Source organism: Ranitomeya variabilis, chromosome 3 (assembly GCF_051348905.1).
Source record: "Ranitomeya variabilis isolate aRanVar5 chromosome 3, aRanVar5.hap1, whole genome shotgun sequence".
Taxonomy (NCBI): domain Eukaryota; kingdom Metazoa; phylum Chordata; class Amphibia; order Anura; family Dendrobatidae; genus Ranitomeya; species Ranitomeya variabilis.
The window spans coordinates 214,613,920-214,635,266 of NC_135234.1; the positions used below are offsets into that span (position 1 = coordinate 214,613,920).

Here is a 21,347-nt window from a genome sequence, read left to right on the forward strand (position 1 = left end):
TCTTTCCTTTACGTGAGTCCCGGCTTGTGATTGGTTGCGTGCCGCCCATGTGACCGGGACGCAACCAATCACAGCAAGCCGTGACGTAATTTCAGGTCCTTCAGGATTTTAAAATTACGTTCCGGCGTTGTGATTGGTTGCGTCGCAGTCACATGGGCGACGCAACCAATCACAGCAAGCCGTGACGTAATTTCAGGTCCTTAAGGATTTTAAAATTACGTCCTGGCTTTGTGATTGGTTGCGTCGCAGTCACATGGGAGACGCAACCAATCACAAGCCGTGACGTCACGGGAGGCTGGACACGCGCGCATTTTAAAATGGGCGCGTGTCCAGCCTCCCGTGACGTCCCGGCTTGTGATTGGTTGCGCCGCGGCGCAACCAATCACAAGCCGGGACGTCACGGGAGGCTGGACACGCGCCCATTTTAAAATTTTAAAATGCGCGCATGTCCAGCCTCCCGGCTTGTGATTGGTTGATCGCGGCGCAACCAATCACAAGCCGGGACGTCACGGGAGGCTGGACACGCGCCCATTTTAAAAAGCGCGCGTGTCCAGCCTCCCGTGACGTCACGGCTTGTGATTGGTTAATGGCGGCCATGTTGCCGGGACGCGGACCAATCACAGCAAGCCGTGACGTAATTTCGTCACGGCTTGCTGTGATTGGTCCGCGTCCCGGCAACATGGCGCCGTGACCAATCATAAGCCGGGACGTCACTGGAGGCTGGACACGCGCGCTTTTTAAAAAGCGCGCGTGTCCAGCCTCCCGTGACGTCACGGCTTGTGATTGGTTAATGGCGGCCATGTTGCCGGGACGCGGACCAATCACAGCAAGCCGTGACGTAATTTCGTCACGGCTTGCTGTGATTGGTCCGCGTCCCGGCAACATGGCCGCCCTGACCAATCACAAGCCGGGACTTCACGTAACCAAGTAAAAGCGCGAATTTTAAACAAACAACGCTGCCGGTTCCCTCGCTGAGGTCCAGGCTGCGTCAGAGAGGTGAGTATAGCGATATTTTTTATTTTAATTCTTTCTTTTACACATTTATATGGATCCCAGGGCCTGAAGGAGAGTTTCCTCTCCTTCAGACCCTGGGAACCATCAGGAATACCGTCCGATACTTGAGTCCCATTGACTTGTATTGGTATCGGGTATCGGTATCGGATTGGATCCGATACTTTTACTTTGCCGGTATCGGCCGATACTTTCCGATACCGATACTTTCAAGTATCGGACGGTATCGCTCAACACTATTGATGACCCTAATCACCGTTCATCCACTGAATCTGCTTTGTTGTCTTTACGCCAGGCTAAACGTTCTGTTATTGAGTATGCCACTGAATTCAGGAGATTGGCGGTAGATACCAATTGGGACAGTTATGCACAATTGCCTATTTTTAAAAGGGGTCTGTCTAGTATTATAAAAGATGAAATCGCTCGCTCAGAGTCACCACAAGAACTAGAGACATTTATACAGCATTGTGTGCGCATAGACATTCGCCTTACTGAGCGTAGGCAGGAGAAATTTGCTGCATATAACCGTATTTCTAACTTTTCCCTTCCTTCCAAAGAGCCTGCAGGTAAAACCTCTCGGGAAGTGGAGGAGGTGCCCATGCAAATTGATTGCGTTCTGAGACACGAGATCAATGAGCGCCGGGAGCATCGCCTTCGTGAAAGTCTATGTTTCTACTGCGGCCAGTCTGACCACTTCTTGGTCAATTGTCCTAAGTGTCCTAGACGGCCTAACAAGGTGCTAGCAGCAATAGGGGAGTATGACAACTGTGATGATGAATCTGACAACTCTGAATGTAGCCTGCCTTTAAACGCTGTATTCCATTCACTTTCTATGACTTCACCCCCCAAGGAGCTGAAGGAAAAGAACTCTCACTGTTCTCTCCCTATTAAGATCCTGTGTTCAGGAAAGTGGATTTCCAGTTCAGCTATGATTGACTCTGGTGCAGATGGCAATTTCATGGATATCGCATTTGCCAAGGAACATGGTATTAAAATTCAGCAAAGAGCCTCTCCAATTACCATGGAAACAGTGGATGGGTCACCTTTAAGGCTACGTTCACATTTGCGGTCATCGCCGCAGCGTCGGGCGCCGCAGCATCGCCGCATGCATCATGCGCCCCTATATTTAACATGGGGGCGCATGGACATGCGTCGCACTTGCGTTTTGCGCCGCATGCGTCACTGCGGCGCACGCGTCCGGGCGCAGAGGACGCAGCAAGTTGCATTTTTGCTGCGTCCAAAATCAATGAAAAAAAGGACGTATGCGGCACAAAAAGTAGCGTTGTGCATGCGTTCACATTTGCGTTGTGCGTTGCGTCGCCGACGCTGCGGCGCACAACGCAAATGTGAACGTAGCCTAATCTCTGGGCCTGTTGATCAGGAGACCGTACCCCTTGAAATTTTGTTGGAGCCTAGTCATCAGGAGCAACTTTCTTTCTTGCTAATTTCTTCTCCTCATTTTCCTGTGATTTTAGGCATTCCTTGGTTGCGTTCTCAGAACCCAATTATCAACTGGGAGACAAAGGAGATTATCTTTCCAACAAGGAGCAACTCAGCGTTAACAGAAGCTGTCCCTGAGTCCACGGCTATGGAACCACATGTACAGGTATCTCCAGCATATAAAGAGTTCTCTGACCTCTGTGACAAGAAGAATGCAGATCAACTTCCTCCACACAGGCATTATGACTGTTCCATTGAGTTGCTTCCTGGGGCAGATATTCCTTTTGGTCACGTATACCCTTTGGCGGCACCTGAGCTTCAAGCCTTAAAGGAGTATATTGATGAAAATCTGGCCAAAGGCTTCATACGTCCTTCTTCCTCACCAGGAGGGGCACCCATTTTTTTTGTAAAGAAGAAGGATGGGACCCTGAGACCCTGTGTTGACTATCAGGAACTCAATAAGGTAACCGTATGAAACCGTTACCCTTTGCCTCTGATTCCCGAATTACTGGAAAGAGTCCACCACGCTAAGGTGTTCTCTAAGCTGGATCTTCGTGGGGCTTATAATTTGGTACGTATTCATCCAGGGGATGAGTGGAAGACAGCATTCAGATGCCGGTATGGACACTTTGAATCTCTTGTGATGCCCTTCGGGCTTTGTAACACCCCTGCAGCATTTCAACACCTTGTTAATGACATCTTCAGAGATTTGTTGGACCAGTTTGTGGTGATCTATTTGGACGATATACTAATCTTTTCTGACTCTCTTCAGGAACATGAAGAACATGTCAAAACTGTTTTAAGACGTCTGAAAGAGAACCAACTGCATATCAAGCCGGAGAAATGCGAGTTCCATCGTTCTGAGATACAGTTCTTGGGTTATATGATCTCTCCCCAGGGGCTGAACATGGAATCTGGTAAGATTCAGGCTATCCTTGACTGGCCGGTACCCAAGGACGTTAAGGAGGTCCAACGTTTTATTGGTTTTGCAAATTTCTACAGACGCTTCATTCGAAATTTTTCTAATATTGTCCGTCCCATTACTTCCTTGACAAAGAAGGAAAAGCCCTTTAAGTGGTCATCACAGGCTCAAGAAGCTTTTGATCGGCTGAAGATCTGTTTCACATCAGCACCGCTGTTGATACACCCAGATCCAACACATCCTTTCATTGTGGAGGTGGACGCTTCTGATAATGCTTTGGGGGCTATTCTCTCCCAAAGAACTGGAGAGAAGGGTCTGCTACATCGTGGTGCTTTCTTTTCCCGTAGACTAACCTCAGCAGAGAAGAATTACGACGTGGGAGACAAGGAATTGCTGGCTATTATTGCGGCTTTCAAAGAATGGAGGCATCATCTGCAAGGAGCTGCACAACAGATCATAGTGCTAAGTTGCTAACTGATCATCGCAATCTAGCGTTCCTTAGATCCGCTAGATGTCTTTCTCCTCGTCAGGCTCGTTGGAACTTATTCTTAAAGGGAACCTGTCACCCCGTTTTTTCCGTATGAGATAAAAATACTGTTAAATAGGGCCTGAGCTGTGCATTGCAATAGTGTATTTTGTGGACCCCGATTCCCCACCTATGCTGCCGAAATACATTACCAAAGTAGTCGTTTTCGCCTGTCAATCAGGCTGGTCTGGTCAGATGGGCGTGGTGTCTTCCCCCAGATCTTGCTTAGTTTTCCGTTGGTGGCGTAGTGGTGTGCGCATGCCCAAGGTCCCAAATCCACAGCACAGGGGAGTGAAAAGAGCGCGATGTGCGCTATTTCATTGGTGATCGGTGGGGGCGGCCATCTTCCTTTGGCCGTGCGTGCGCAGAAGCGGCGCTCTGCTGGCCGCGGCTTCAGGAAAATGGCCGCGGGATGCCGCGTGTGCGCAGATGGAGATCGTGGTGGCCATTTTCCTGAAGCAGAGTTCGCATCTCAGCTTCAGGAAAATGGCCGCCGCGATCTCCATCTGCGCACGCACGCCATTGCACGGCCATTTTCTTGAAGCCACGGCCAGCAGAGTGCCGCTTCTGCGCACGCGCGGCCAAAGGAAGATGGCCACCCCCACCGATCACCAATGAAATAGCGCACATCGCGCTCTTTTCACTCCCCTGTGCAGTGGATTCGGGACCTTGGGCATGCGCACACCACTACGCCACCAACGGAAAACTAAGCAAGATCTGGGGGAAGACACCACACCCATCCGACCAGACCAGCCTGATTGACAGGCGAAAACGACTACTTTGGTAACGTATGTCGGCAGCATAGGTGGGGAATCGGGGTCCACAAAATACACTATTGCAATGCACAGCTCAGGCCCTATTTAACAGTATTTTTATCTCATGCGGAAAAAACGGGGTGACAGGTTCCCTTTAAATCAATTTAACTTTGTTATCTCGTACCGTCCAGGTTCTCGTAATGGGAAGGCTGATGCTTTATCCTGAATCCATGCTGCGGATTCCGTACCTGGAGCCCCGTCCAAGACCATTCTATCTGATGCCAATTTCATCTGAGTTATCCATGATCAGGACTTGTGGAAGGAGCGCAGGGAGGCCTATGAAGGTGATGTATTTCTGGCCAACCCACCTGTGGATATTAATCTTATCTTTAAGGGTGGCATGTGGTTCAGAGATCGACGTATCTACATCCCGGAGGTCGTCCGTCTGCAGATCCTCAAGTTGGTACATGACTCCAAGTTGGCTGGTCACAGGGGGGTACAGAAGACACAAGAGTTCCTGAGCCGATTCTTCTGGTGGCCAACTTGCCTGAAGGATACCAAGGACTATGTTCTCTCTTGCAAGGTATGTGCCCGTTACAAGACTCCTCATGTGGCACCTACGGGTCTTCTACAACCATTTCCTCTTCCATTCCGCCCTTGGGGGTCTATATCAATGGACTTTATTGTGGAGCTGCCTACATCGGGGGGCATGAATACAATCATGGTGGTAGTTGATCGCCTGACTAAGGCTGCTCATTTTGTTCTGTGCACCGGCCTCCCCTCTGCTAAAGATACAGTGAACTTGGTTATACAGAATGTCTTTCGGTTGCATTTGGTGCCGGATGAGATCATCTCTGACCGTGGAGTACAGTTCACTTCAAGATTCTGGAAGGGGTTTTGCTCTGCACTCAATATTAATGTCTGTCTCTCTTCTGCTTACCATCCCCAGACAAATGGTCAGACTGAGTGTACCAACCAGAAGCTGGAACAATATCTAAGATGCTATGTCAGCCATCTCCAGGATGATTGGTTGGAGTTGTTGCCGTTAGCCGAATTTTCATATAATAATTCTCAGATCGCCTCCACTAAATTTACACCTTTCTTTGCCAATCTGGGTTATCATCCGTGTATTTTACCTAGGTCTCCAATTAATTCTCCGGTTCCAGCAGTGGAGGAAAGGCTGACTGCGATGAGACAAAATCTGGAGGTTCTGAAGGAATCCCTGACCACGGCTCAAGAACGTTATAAGAGATCGGCTGATAGATTCCGTAAACCTGCACCCATGTTCAAGGTAGGAGATTCCGTGTGGTTAGCAACTAAGAATCTGAAGTTAAATGTTCCTTCACAAAAGCTTTGACAGAAATTCATTGGCCCTTTCAAGATCAACAGTATTGTGAGCTCTGTGGCCTGCCGGCTGAAGCTACCTAGGACAATGAAGGTACACCCAGTTTTTCATGTATCTTTACTAAAGCCTGTATCTCCTAATACCTTCCAGGGACGTGTTGTGCCACCTCCGCAGCCTGTGGTGATTGATGGGCAAGAACAATTTGTGGTGGAGGAAATTATTGATTCCAGGATTCGCAGGAATCGGCTCCAATATCTGATAAGATGGCAGGGATATCCCCCTGAGGAAGACTCTTGGGAACCTGTGGAAAACATCAATGCCCAACAGAAGATTTCTTGTTTTCATCAGAGATTCCCTGAGAAACCAGGTCCAGGATCGTCATGAGGCCGCTTTTATGGAGGGAGTAATGTCAGGACTCTGAACATTTTTTACCTTTTGTGCATTACTGCCCTTTTCCAACATGGCGTCTTTGGTCTCATGTGCACTTGTCTTCCTGCTATAAAACTCCACCCCAGCCTTCAGTCTGTGCTAGATTATTCTGCTTTGCATCCAGCTCCTGATTACTCCCTGGCCTTGCACCTGCACCTGCTCCTGTGAACCTGTGTTGGAGATCCTGCCACTTTGCTCTGAGTTCCTGCTGCATACACCAGTGTTCAGTAATCCTCCTTCATCTGCTGCTCGTGTTACTTCCATCTGCATTTGCTGGACATGTAAGCTGTTTCTGCTCTGCAAAACCTGAGACTATTAACCAGGCCTCCCTGGTTGAGCTAAGATATGATTTGAACTGCCTAATAGCATATCTATCTGTGGCTGGACTAAGTCAAGGATCTATTCGTGTCAAGTTTCCTCAAGAATAACTGTGCTTCATAGACTTTCGGTTTGTTTGCATCTACCTCTGAAGTTTCCTATTGACTGCTAAGCTGCGTTTTTTATTTGCACCAAGTGTTGTGGATTTGAGTTTCTCTCTGCACCTGCTTGAATCACCGTGTGATAATATAAACTTTACCACTTATAAAACTGTGTCCTGTTGTCTTGTTCCACGCAAAGAGTCTCCTGAATTATCCCCTATAATTATTACACCATACTTACGACCTTACCCATTCCCCTGATGCCCTCGTCATCTGCAAAAGAGGTAAAAAACAAACAACAATATTCCTCACCTCTCCGTAGAGATGCTGCTAATCCATTTGTCCCACGACGGGTCCAGCTCTGCTACATCTAGATGGCAGGCTGCTACATCTAGATGACAGGCTGTCACCTGCAGGCTGTCCTGCGAGTTCACGGGCAATTACTCACTTCACCTTTCTGACATCAACGCGAGCGCCGTGAGAAAATTTCCCACGGCGCTCACGTTGATGTCACAGAGGTGAAGTGAGTTCATTGATTGTGAACTTGCAGGACCTGTCAGACAGTTGGTTAATAGGAGTTCACAGAGACACTGAGCACACTGGAGCCAAGTTTAACCCTGTAGGGGAGCACCAGAGGCGCAGTTGTGGCTGAGCATACCGGGTCTGTTGGACTCTGGTCTCCCTCTACATGAAAAGCACATCTCACTTTGAGCTTACTTGTGTTCCTGTTTTCTTCTCCTTCTGGAATTCCCGGCTGCTCATCAGGGTTACTCTCAGTTACTTTACTGAATAAACAGATACACAGTCCAATTGCAATTCAAAACAGGCAACTTTACTTGACACACTTTGCAGCACATCCTTGTCAGAAACAATTTCAGCATTAAAGTCCATACAGTTCACATCCTGTACTTTCCTTGTACTCGACTTCATGTCCTCATGTACATTACAGGGTAATAGCGCCTTAGGCGGTACCGCAGCATAATCCTGGTATAGACTCACTATGTTTGAGGATTCACTCATCTGTTTCGCACCGGACCTTAGAGCTTCAGCCCAAGCAATGACCTTCCACATGATGAACAATCTGTGCCCTGTACGTCTTTTGGACCTCTTTCTCTTCTAAGCTAGACTGTCTTTGTGTCCCTATAGAACTCTGAATGGCTGGGTTCTCCTCTTGAAATATTGCGTGGCTGCTGCGCCCATGTAGACGCTTTGGGCGCATAGGCCCTTCTGCTCTCAACTATCTCAATACACTTCCTTATCACACAGCAACCCCCCTACCATTAACCATCTACTTACACTATGCTCCTGAATACACTATGAATACTATAGTGCCCCCATCTAGTGGCCATAATTAGACACTACACTCTCCCTATACATAGCAACAATAAAACAGTATAACATTATATATATAGTGAACAAGACACGGTAATACACCTAACAGTGTAGCAGTACCATTGTATAAGAGTGGTAATACACTAAATCATGTACCAATACCATCATATGTTAACAGATATACAAACACTGATAGCATACTGCACCAGGACGAAAGAGAAAGGCAAAGGCATAAACATAATATATCATACCCCCTACAACCCCACCATCAGAGGCTTTAGAAAAGAGTCGGGTGTTCTCTTAGCCACTCCCTTCCAGGCTCTCCTCGTTCCATGGCACAGTGGGTCCAGGATAACAGTGGGTCCCAAGAAAAGAGAAACAGCGTCATCCAGCTCATCGTTAGCAGTCTCTCCGCCAAGAAAATTGTCAAACTGCATCATGTGAGTGCCATAACAGTTGTAAGAATACGGAATGAAGTCTGATCAGCCGTTCAAAAGCCAAGAGGTGGACGTCCACGTAAAATATTGAAGTCAACCAGTCAGCTCATCAAAAGTTCTATCAGTTCTTGCGCGACAAACAAGGCAGCGGAGATGACATAGTGTTCCAGTAGGACAATGACACGAAGAATACATCAAGGTTGGCGAAGAAATGGTTCAATGAAGTAGAGATGCAGGATTGGCCCCCACAGCCACCAGACACCTGAACCCAATCGAATTCTTGTGGGCAGAGTTGAAGAAAAAGCTGTATACATTCCCCAGTGAGTCGACCAGTATGCACCAACGTTCAGAAAATGTAGAAGAGACCTGGGATCAGATTTCAGTCGAGACATGCTTGAGTTTCTTCGAGAGCATGCCCAAAAGGATTCAGGCAGTGCTAAAAGCCAAAGGTAGATTTACAAAATACTAACAAAATAATAAAAATTAAAATTTAGATTTTTAAGAGCAAAGAAGTAACAGTGAAGTGACATCACAAGAATCTGCATAACTAATCATATGCTAAATAGTTGCAAGTCAAATTTATGTATGAGATAGCCAAGATGATTGTCTATAAAGTTACGGTAGTCTCACGTTGTTAGGGCTAGCGGAACGCACCTAATGAATGTGTATATTTTATTAGGATAGATGCGTTCGCAGCCTGGGGTCCACCGTGCAGGAGAACCTGCTGCTAGCAAATAGCGGAACTAAATGGCGGTGTTAGCCAACTCTGTTACTTCACAGAGCAGCCGTGAACTCAAAGCACTGCGCCCTGTTAGACACCACAGAGGCACAGGCTAACTGTCTAAACAAGAACAGTCAGTGGTCTTGCATGCACACAAAACTCCTCGCCGGATGTGACAGCATTCTAGGGGGTTATTTCGGCCAGGTCCCTGAACACACAAGCATACAAAATCCTCGCCAGAGGTGCCAGCATTCTAGGGGCTTATTTCAGCCGGGTCCCTGAACACACTCATATAAGACCACACTGGTGCAAAGTACATACATGAAAGCAATACTAGCGCATGGCCATGCGGCCATGCGAGCCTTAAATAGTTGCAGCACGTACAGGACCCTCCAAGAAGGACCAATGAGAGGCAGCCACAGAGCGTGAGCACCTACAGGACCTTAGCTGCAGTGTCTGATCATGTGACCCTCGATCTCCACTGAGAGATCTTACTCTGGGCATGCTCAGAACGAGAAAAGCAGGACTTAGTCCCAGAAGCATCTGCTCGCTGCTGCCCAGCACTGACTTCAATGGCAGAAGCAGGAAAAGCAGCAGCAACTCTCTGTACAGAGTCAGACTGAGCGAGACACTGGGACCGACGTCTCTGCTGAGCCGACTCCACTGCGGCAGGAGAAAAATGGGAGACCGCAGCGGAGATGGCCCGAGATTCCTCCTGTGCAGAGACAGGAAATCGACCCCTAACACACGTTAGAAGAAGTAGTGGATGGTGAGAAATGGAGCTTGAAAGTCAAAGGTTCAAAATTTTGTTAGCCTCTTGCTTGTCCGTTTGTATCTTTGGTTATTATTTTACGCCATCTCGTTTATCTTTACGTTATACATATGCATGTGTGTATCAATATTTATATGGCAGCTTTGAGCCTGCACAGTGGCTGAACTACCTTTATAAGAGGCATAGTGAATGCAATGGAGTCCTGAAGTTAAGGTTCCCATCAAATGTTTGTAAAATCTTGGAAGAAAGAGGGTGAGAGAAAAGTTTAGCGTGAATGAGCAGGGAAGGGGAGTCCCATGATTGTACTGCTTCTAAGGCATAATTGAATAATAAATAATATAAGCAAGTAAATAGTAATGCTTGTATCTTTGAAACCATATGAGTAAAATGTATAGAATGGTTAATGAATTTGGCTATAGCTAATATTTTATATTTATTTCTAAACCATTGTAAAACTAATTATCTGGTTTTAAAATATGGCATCCGAAAGTAATAGAAATAATTGGTAATTGACTACTATTATCTACTTTGTTTCTCTTTGCAATATCCGCAGTCACATGAAGTAAATGAAAATGGAAAATTCTGATTTAGAGATATGGTAGGTATTGCTTTACAATATTAATATACATGATTAAGTGAAACAAGTCAAGGACAGTCTAACTTCGGGTTAAACCCTTTGGGCTGTCTTCTGTTGGCATCTACGCCCTAACACCACCAATACTCTAGCAATGCCTTAGCAATATATACACTGTGTGCAGAATTATTAGGCAAGTTGTATTTTAGAGGATTATTTTTATTATTTATCAACAACTATGTTCTCAATCAACCCAAAAAACTCAAATATCAAAGCTTAATATTTTTTGAAGTTGGAGTGTTTTTTTTTTTTAGATTTTGCTATCTTAGGAGGATATCTGTTTGCGTAGGTAACTATTACTGTGCAGAATTATTAGGCAGCTTGATAAAAACCAAATATATTCCCATTTCACTTGTTTATTTTCACCAGGTAAACCAATATAACTGCACAAAATTTAGAAATAATAATTTCTGACATGCAAAAACAAAACCCCCCAAAATTAGTGACCAATATAGCCACCTTTCTTTATGATGACACTCAACAGCCTTCCATCCATAGATTCTGTCAGTTGCTTGATCTGTGTGATGTCTGGAATGGACGTGCAATGAGAGTGGACCCTCTGGGTCACGGTACTGACGCACCCATGAGCGAGCGGACCCGGGAGAGCCGACCCCTATACAGGGATCGTTAGGAGCAGGCCCGAGGGGGTCAAATACTGCAACAGCTGGCACCAAGAGGGACGGCTCAGGACAAAACTGGAGACAGAAGACAGGACCGGGAAGGGAATAACAACCAGGACTGACTGGAGAAAGGGAAATGGGGACACAAAGACGGACTATAGGACATATGGCTAGGTAACAGTGCGAAACAGGAGGATAAGATGAGAAAGTAGCCTGAAAAAGCAGGTAGTCAGGAGCGGATTAGGAGTCAAAACCGGACAAGAACAAGGCCTAAACTGAGTACAATTAGCACACAATAATCATGCGCCTCCAAATTGAGGAGCTGCCTGATATAGCTTGAGCAGTTACCTGATTTTAGAGCCCAGGATCAGGAAGGACGCAGGAAGGGTAAAGAGGAGAGAGGAGCAAGCGCCCGTGACCTATGGCGCATGCACGGAGCAGACACAGGACGGAGGGAGGAAGAAGAACGAGCACCACACCGGAACCCCCAGACAGCAGGAAGACAGACCGGGGAACCAGCGCGATGCCCGGAGCGGTGGGTGGAGACCAGGTGGGAGGACCCGACGGCGGAGGCAACCGTGGCACCAGGCGCCGGCACAACAGCAGAGGCCAGTAAGTCAGTAAGCGCTGGCATGACAGTGCCCCCCTTCTATGACTCGCCCTCCCGAGGTTGGCCAAAAATCTTTTCAGAATGCATGGAGCATTAACGTTCTCCCTAGGCTCCCAAGACCTCTCCTCAGGACCCAACCCCTTCCAATCAATAAGGAAGAAGATTTTTCCTCTAAGTTTCTTCATAGCCAGAATATCTCTTACTTCCAAATTATTGTCGGTCCCAAAAGGCTGAGGGGTGACAAGCGGTGCATAGGCAAAACCAATTAAGGATGAGCGGTGTCAGGAGGGAGACATGGAAGGCGTTAGGGACCCGAAGCGAAGCAGGCAACTTCAATTCATAAACCACATTGTTAATACTTCCAAGAATCTCAAAGGGACCGATGTACCGAGGACCCAACTTGTATGAAGGAATCTTCAAGCGGATATGTTTGGTTGAAAGCCAGACTTTGTCACCAGGATGGTATGGTGGAAGATCCCTCCTCCTTTTGTCTGCATGTCTTTTCATCCGGGCTGCGGCCCGTACGAGAGCTTCCTTGGTTTCCCTCCAAACCTGGGAAAACTCCAGAGAGAGAGCATCCGCTGCCGGTACACCTGAAGGAGAAGATATAGGAAGAGGTACTCCTGGATTCTGACCAGAGACCACAAAGAATGGAGATTTAGAAGTAGCTTCACTAGAATGATTGTTAAGAGCAAACTCTGTCCAAGGAAGAGGAGCTACCCAATCATCGTGATGGGCATTAGTAAAGTTACGATTTAGGATTAATAATATGCGAAGGAACCTCCTCCGCCTCTGGAGATTGCAAGGACCGGGAAAGTGCATCCGCTTTGGAATTTTTGTCTCCGGGTTGAAAATGAAGTTTAAAGTCAAAACGAGAAAAGAACAAAGATCATCTGGCTTGTCTGGAATTGAGTCTTTGAGCAGATTGAATATAGGCTAAGTTCTTGCGATCTGTAAAAATTATAAAGGGGTGAACGGCCCCCTCCAAGAGATAACACCACTCCTGTAGAGACATCTTTATAGCCAGCAATTCTCAGTCTCAAATTGTGTAATTGTATTCTGCGGGAGAGAACGACTTTGAGAAGAACCCGCAAGGAACCAGACGCCCCGAGAGTGACTCCTGGAAGAGAATCACCCCGGCCCCCGAGGATGAGGCATCCACCTCAAGGATGAAAGGCCTGCTGGCCACAGGCCGATGTAGAACAGGAGCAGTAGCAAAGGCCCGTTTCAGGGCGAGAAAGGCATCTTCAGCCTTTGGAGGCCAAACGTTAGGTCTCGCTCCTTTCCGGGTAAGAGCGACAAGAGGCTTGGTCGCTGAAGAAAAATGAGGAACGAATTGTCTATAATAATTTGTGAAGCCCAAAAATCATTGGATGGCCTTAACTCCAACTGGACAGGGCCATTTGAGCACAGCAGACAATTTCTCTGGATCCATCTTCAACCCCATGTCAGATATAAAATACCCCAAGAAGGGCAAAGAGGTCTGTTCAAACAGGCACTTCTCTATTTTAGCATAGAGACGATTCTCCCGAAGACGTTGCAGAACCAGTCGAACACTCTTCCTGTTGGAGGATAGATCGGGTGAAAAAATAAGGATGTCATCCAGGTATACCACCACGCAAGAATACAATAGGTCACGGAAGACTTCGTTAACAAACTCCTGGAAGACTGCTGGAGTGTTACAGAGACCAAAGGGCATGACCAAGTATTCATAATGACCATCCCGTGTGTTAAAGGCGGTCTTCCACTCGTCTCCAGCGCATATTCGGACCAAATTATAGGCCCCTCGCAGATCCAGCTTGGAAAAGATTCGGGCTCCTCTCAGACGGTCGAAAAGCTCGGGAATCAGCGGTAGAGGATACCTATTCTTGACTGTGATGGTGTTCAGGCCTCGGTAGTCAATACAAGGCCGAAGGGATCAATCCTTCTTCCGGACAAAGAAAAAACTGGCCCCAGCCTGAGAAGAAGATTTCCGGATGAAACCCTTGGCTTAATTCTCCCGGATGTACTCAGACATGGCTAAGGTCTCTGCTGGGAACAACGGATAGGTTCTCCCTCTGGGAAGGGTGGCTCCAGGAATTAGCTCGATAGGGCAATCGTAGGTTCGATGTGGAGGAAGAGACACCATTTCCTTTTTATCAAAGACATCAGCAAATGAGTGATAGGCCGATGGAAGACTTGGAAGATCGATAGGTGCTTGAAGAAGACCAGAACGAGAGATGGGCAGCAGACAATGTTCATGACAACCATGACCCCAGCGAAGTACTTCTCCAGAGCGCCAATCAGAGACTGGCTCGTGCGACCTGAGCCAGGACAGACCTAAGAGCAGAGCATGAGACAGATTGGGCAAAACATAAAATGCAATCTTCTCCCGGTGCAGAGCTCCAATTTGCATCTGCAGCGCCCCAGAGTCCTGGTCATTGCAGTACTGATGCTCTGCCGCTAAGGGGGGCTATGGTACGTCTGATGGCACTGAAGGAGTTCACCTGACCAGGTATCACAGACACCAATACACTTCACAGTCTGGCCTCCAGGGGGAGCTAAGGGCACTATGTATTAGGCCACTCCTCACAATCTGGTAAAACTGGGGGTTAGAGAGGAAGTTAGTCAGAAGCTGACTGGGTTGGAACCAGGCAACATCCTGTGGCAGAGGGTGTTGCAGGGGAAGATTCAGGGGGGTCCCTGTCAGGGGTGGGATCCTGACAGAGGCCTAGCGAACAGAAAGAACGTTACGGGACCACGCCTGCACTTCGTTGCGGCGGTACCCCAAGAAAGGACAAGAAGCGAGGTTTATTGTGCTGAGTGAGAAATGAGATCGACGCAACAAGGAGAAACACCAGTAGGAGTAGTGCTGTAAGACGAGGCAACATCCTACTGAGGCGCGTTGCCGGTGGCCGGAACGCCGAGGAAGTATTGAGCTCCAGGCCTTACTTCAAACCTATGGCAGGACAGTCAGTTATAGGCGGGCTGTCTCACTCAAATCACCTAAGAAGACATAGGGGGCAACAACTGGAGAGGGGCGACACTAGGGTCCAGGAAGAGCTCCGAGCCTACCCGTCATACGGGTGCGTCCTAGCCATATCATCTGTGGGGACAAAGCAGAACATCATAATCGAGTTGTGAGGGAACTTCAGAAACAGACACAACAGTTGTGGGGACTATCCCGTAAGCACAGCATGGGAGGACCACAACACACAAGCGCTAGAAGGTAGGCACAGATTTCCACCTGCGAAGGGAACTCTGGAGGTGCCATCGGACCGGCCGGACTCCCACAGCCCGGTTAACCGTATTCCGGACTGAGGATCCTGAGGCCTTCAGTAAAGAGGTAAAGAGACTGCAACCTGGTGTCCTCGTTATTTACTGCGACCTGCACCGCACCACTACATCATCACCACCCACACCTTTCATTGGGCGCCCCTCAGCAGGGTCACGGACCGGGTCTAGCCACCGTGACAACCCCAGGACCGAGACTCAGAGGCCCGGTACCGGGTACCCCTCGACCCTGCGGCCGTGGGGGCGCTACAACTTGGCGTCACGAACAGGATCTACTTAAGCCTGAAGAATCAGGTCATGTGTGCCTTGGAACTGTGATTTATTGTACTTGGACTGTGACTTATTGCAAAGGCTGTGTGTTGCCACTTGCCGCCAAAAGTTCCCGCCAAAAGCCGCCGCCATTGCAGCGCCACAGGGAGCGCAGAGGAAGAAGAAGGGCGTGCCATGGGAGGAGACTACCAAAGCGGCGCCAAAAGTAGCGACCGCCCCCTCCGACTTCTGCTGCGAGATGACGACCTGCCCAGCAGCAGAGGAGAACCGCCCCCTGATTTACAATGGCGGGAACGAGGTGAAGAGGGAGCTCGACCTTGGAGAAATGGCGGAGCCAGGTGCATGCGTTGCCACCGAATGCCGGACAGCGATGATGATCAGCAAGTGCCCGAGTGACGGCGAAGTGATCCCGGCTTGCCTTCACCCACCAGAGGCGGACCCGCATCCACTGCAGCTGAAGGATCTGAACTCCTTGGAGCCGCTGGCGGAGGAGCCGAGCCTACCTATCCCGATCACGGAGCCAGCAGGTGCGGAGCCATGCAGAGCGGAGCCACATCGAGAGGCCACCTTGGAGGAGCCGCGGTCCGGGCTGCAGCCGATTCCAGTGTCCTTGTCAGCGGAACGGATCGACATCGGTGGAATCACATCAGGCGCAGGTATGGAAGGCGCCCCTGCTCCCCCGGCTGATTCTGCTCCCCCGGCCGATTCTGCTCCCCCGACCGATCCTGCTCCCCTGACCGATCCCGCTCCCGCGACCGCTCCTCACCCCAACAATGACCATTTCCTCTCAGCGGAGCTGGTGGTACTAACCCCCAACACGATGGGGAAGCTGGTGCCTCCGCTACCGATCAAGATTCAGGCTATCCTTGACTGGCCGGCACCCAAGAATGTTAAGGAGGTCCAACGTTTTATTGGTTTTGCAAATTTTTACAGACTCTTCATTCAAAATTTTTCTGATATTGTCCGTCCCATTACTTCCTTGACAAAGAAGGAAAAGCCCTTTAAGTGGTCATCACAGGCTCAAGAAGCTTTTGATTGGCTGAAGATCTGTTTCACATCAGCACCGCTGTTGATACACCCAGATCCAACACATCCTTTCATTGTGGAGGTGGACTCTTCTGATAATGCTGGAGAGAAGGGTCTGCTACATCCTTGTGCTTTCTTTTCCCGAAGACTAACCTCAGCAGAGAAGAATTATGAAGTGGGAGACAAGGAATTGCTGGCTATTATTGCGGCTTTCAAAGAATGGAGGCATCATCTGCAAGGAGCTGCACAACAGATCATAGTGCTAACTGACCATCGCAATCTAGAGTTCCTTAGATCCGCTAGATGTCTTTCTCCTCATCAGGCTCATTGGAACTTATTCTTAAATCAATTTAACTTTGTTATCTCGTACCGTCCAGGTTCTCGTAACGGGAAGGCTGATGCTTTATCCCGAATCCATGCTGCGGATTCCGTACCTGGAGCCCCGTCCAATACCATTCTATCTGATGCCAATTTCATTGGAGTTATCCACGATCAGGACTTGTGAAAGGAGTGCAGGGAGGCCTATGAAGGTGATGTATTTCTGGCCAACCCACCTGTGGATATTAATCTTGTCTTTAAGTGTGGCATGTGGTTCAGAGATCGACGTATCTACGTCCCGGAGGTCGTCCGTCTGCAGATCCTCAAGTTGGTACATGACTCCAAGTTGGCTGGCCACAGGGGGGTACAGAAGACACAAGAGTTCCTGAGCCGATTTTTCTGGTGGCCAACTTGCCTGAAGGATACTAAGGAGTATGTTCTCTCTTGCGAGGTATGTGCCCATTACAAGACTCCTCATGTGGCACCTACGGGTCTTCTACAACCATTACCTGTTCCATCCTGCCCTTGGGGGTCTATATCAATGGACTTTATTGTGGAGCTGCCTACATCGGGGGCATGAATACAATCATGGTGGTAGTTGATCGTCTGACTAAAGCTGCTCATTTTGTTCCGTGCACCGGCCTCCCCTCTGCTAAAGATACAGTGAACTTGGTTATACAGAATGTCTTTCGGTTGCAAGGGGTGCTGGATGAGATCATCTGTGACCATGGAGTACAGTTCACTTCAAGATTCTGGAAGGGGTTTTGCTCTGCACTCAATATTAATGTCTATCTCTCTTCTGCTTACCATCCCCAGACAAATGGTCAGACTGAGCGTACCAACCAGACGCTGGAACAATATCTAAGATGCTATGTCAGCCATCTCCAGGATGATTGGTTGGAGTTGTTGCCGTTAGCCGAATTTTCATATAATAATTCTCAGAGCGCCTCCACTAAATTTACACCTTTCTTTGCCAATCTGGTTTATCATCCGTGTATTTTACCTAGGTCTCCAATTAATTCTCCGGTTCCGGCAGTGGAGGAAAGGCTGACTGCGATGAGACAAAATCTGGAGGTTCTGAAGGAATCCCTGACCACGGCTCAAGAACGTTATAAGAGATCAGCTGATAGATTCCGTAAACCTGCACCCATGTTCAAGGTAGGAGATTCCGTGTGGTTAGCTAAGAATCTGAAGTTAAATGTTCCTTCACAAAAACTTGGACAGAAATTCATTGGCCCTTTCAAGATTAACGGTATTGTGAGCTCTGTGGCCTGCCGGCTGAAGCTGCCTAGGACAATGAAGGTACACCCAGTTTTTCATGTATCTTTACTAAAGCCTGTATCTCCTAATACCTTCCAGGGACGTGTTGTGCCACCTCCGCAGCCTGTGGCGATTGATGGGCAAGAACAATTTGTGGTGGAGGAAATTATTGATTCCAGGATTCGCAGGAATCGGCTCCAATATCTGATAAGATGGCAGGGATATCCCCCTGAGGAAGACTCTTGGGAACCTGTGGAAAACATCAATGCCCAACAGAAGATTTCTTGTTTTCATCAGAGATTCCCTGAGAAACCAGGTCCAGGATCGTCCTGAGGCCGCTTCTAAGGAGGGAGTAATGTCAGGACTCTGAACATTTTTTTTACCTTTTGTGCATTACTGCCCTCTTCCAAGATGGCGTCTTTGGTCTCATGTGCACTGTGTCTTCCTGCTATAAAACTCCACCCCAGCCTTCAGTCTGTGCTAGAGTATTCTGCCTTGCATCCAGCTCCTGACCTCTGATTACTCCCTGGCTATACACCTGCTCCTGTGAACCTGTGTGGTGATCCTGCTACTCTGCTCTGAGTTCCTGCTGCATACGCAAGTTTCCAGTAATCCTCCTTCATCTGCTGCTCGTGTTTACTTCATCTGCATTTGCTGGACATGTAAGCTGCTGCTGCTTTGCTATAACCTGAGACTATTAACCAGGCCTCCCTGGTTGAGCTAAGATATGATTTGAACTGCCTATAAGCATATCTATCTGTGTCTGGACTAAGACAAGGATTTATTCGCGTCAACTATCCTCAAGAATAACTGTGTTTCATAGACTTTCTGCTTGATTGCATTTTTCTCTGAAGACTGCTAAGCTGCGTTTATTATTTGCACCAAGTGTTGTGGACTTGAGTTTCTCTCTGCACCTGTTTGAATCACCGTGTGATAATATAGACTTTACCACTTATAAAACTGTGTCCTGTAGTTGTCTTGTTCCACACAAAGAGTCTCCTGAGTTATCCCCTATAATTATTACACATTGTCACCTTCTCTTAAATGTCACTCACCCAGCTTCTACCACCACTCCTTGATAATTATTTGTTTCAGGGCCGTGATAGAATCTGTGGGATGGCATTACTGTCACTCAGCCTGCTTTTATAACTGCCATCTGATAACAATTTGATTTAGTGCAGTGATAAAAGCTGAGGGACTATGCTGCTGTCACTCACCCTGTTTCAGTCACCACTCCCTGGTGGTCTGGTTTCAGGAAAAGAGGCAGCGCCAGAAGCAAGGACTGTGGTGGCAGCAACTGAAGATGTAGGAGGCAGGGACAGAAGTGTGGTAGCGGCCACTGAAGATGAAGTCACTTCTTAATCATCACTACTGAAACAGAACGTCATTAGGGTACAGTGGTGACAGAAGCTGTGGTAAGTATCAGTATTTCCACACATTGATGAGGTCCTTATTCAGGGAGAGGTGACGAAAGTTGCGGGGAAGTGACTGCAATACCATCCATTTTCCTGTGACGTCCAGTTTGAGACTTCACTCAAATGAAAAATAAAGTAAAAACAGATACAGTATATGTAATTGCAAAACTGGGAGATTGGTAGGGAATTTTATAATAAATCAGATTACATAAGTGGTCAGGGCTTACAGATAGATATTCATAGAGAGCATTATATGTATAGGATAACCCCTTCAAATTAGCTGAAATAATATTAGTAAAATAATGCTAAATCGTTCTATCCAAATAAATGTTTTGTTTCTTTTTTAGGAAGAAATGGGATGCCATTGATACATTCCTCGTCATCACCGTGATCATCCTCTTCTCACTAAATTTAACTTGTCTCATCATCATATATAGGAAATTAATCCAAAAAATAGGTAAAACACCTGAAGATTGGATTGTCGGTCAACAGTTTATTAAATAGATTAGCACAATCAGATTGTATACCTTTTACAAAACACCTCCTGTTATCACACATTGACATGAGCCTGCATATGTGTTGCGTTGTCTGTTTGCGCCATCTACTGGTCACAGATTGATGTAGCACAGATCCCTGTAAAACAGCATCTATGTATAGCCTGCTATGAGCCCATGCTGGACTTCGAGAAGCCTTTGATATTATATGGTGTCTACAGCTGACACTTCTGTTGCTCCATTGCTTGGTCTTCTCTTGGTCTTGATGACTTGACTCATCCGATCACAAAAGCAAGATGTCAGGTTAAAGAGGGACCAACATCAGACGATTCCAAGGAACCACAGGAGCGCCAGAGATAAGTGTAGTGGATCTCTTTATTTTATTCTTTGCAAAAACTTTTGAATTTTGATCTCCCCATTAAACTCAATAAGAAAAATCTGCAACAAATCGGCACCTGATCTGCAGCATAAATTTACACGCTGCTGATTTTAAATACATTTCTTTATTTTATTCTCTTATATAGAGCCATTTATTCCACAGACCTTACAGGTATTTTCATTACTGTCCCCACAGGAGCTCCCAATCTACAGGGTGGGCCATTTATACGGATACGCCTAAATAAAATGGGAATGGTTGGTGATATCAACTTCCTGTTTGTGGCACATTAGTATATGGGAGGGGGGAAACTTTTCAAGATGGATGGTGACCATTTCGGCCATTTTGGGTCCAACTTTATTTTTTTTCAATGGGAAGAGGGTCATGTGACACATCAAACTTATTGAGAATTTCGCAAGAAAAGCAATGATGTGCTTGGTTTTGACGTAACTTTATTCTTTCATGAGTTATTTACAAGTTTATGACCACTTATAAAATGTGTTCAAAGTGCTTCCCATTGTGTTGGATTGTCAATGCAAACCTCTCCTCCCACTCTTGACACACTGATGGCAACACCACAGAAGAAATGCTAGCACAGGCTTCCAATATCCGTTGTTTCAGATGCTGCATATCTCGTATCTTCACAGCATAGACAATTGCCTTCAGATGACCTCAAAGATAAAAGTCTAAGGGGGTCAGATCGGGAGACCTTTGGTGGCCATTCAACTGGCCCACGATGACCAGTCCACTTTCCAGGAAACTGGTCATGTAGGAATGCTCGGACCTGACACCCATAATGTGGTGGTGCTCCATTACTGATGTTTGCGATATTTCTTATGCTTGCTGCAGGTCACATGATATCTGGCCAATGTGTAGGACATTTACTGATGTCAATAAACTCTAAGGGGCTGTGTCACACCAATAAATATACTCTGTAAGGCC

General features: G+C 47.3%; 1 protein-coding gene across 2 annotated transcripts in view; it reads left to right on the top strand.

Annotated features, from left to right (window-relative positions):
- Window positions 1-21,347, top strand: part of LOC143815662 (uncharacterized) — a 275,486-nt gene that overhangs the window by 231,534 nt on the left and 22,605 nt on the right. Inside the window, exons 1-2 of one of the 2 annotated variants that reach the window (XM_077295149.1) lie at window positions 10,661-10,707; window positions 19,883-19,992. The exons of the other annotated variant lie outside the window; for it this stretch is intronic. Coding sequence (XP_077151264.1) covers window positions 10,676-10,707; window positions 19,883-19,992 — 142 coding nt within the window. The 5' untranslated portion in view covers window positions 10,661-10,675. Of the gene's footprint in view, window positions 1-10,660; window positions 10,708-19,882; window positions 19,993-21,347 lie in introns of those variants that run through there. 2 annotated transcript variants of the gene reach the window in all.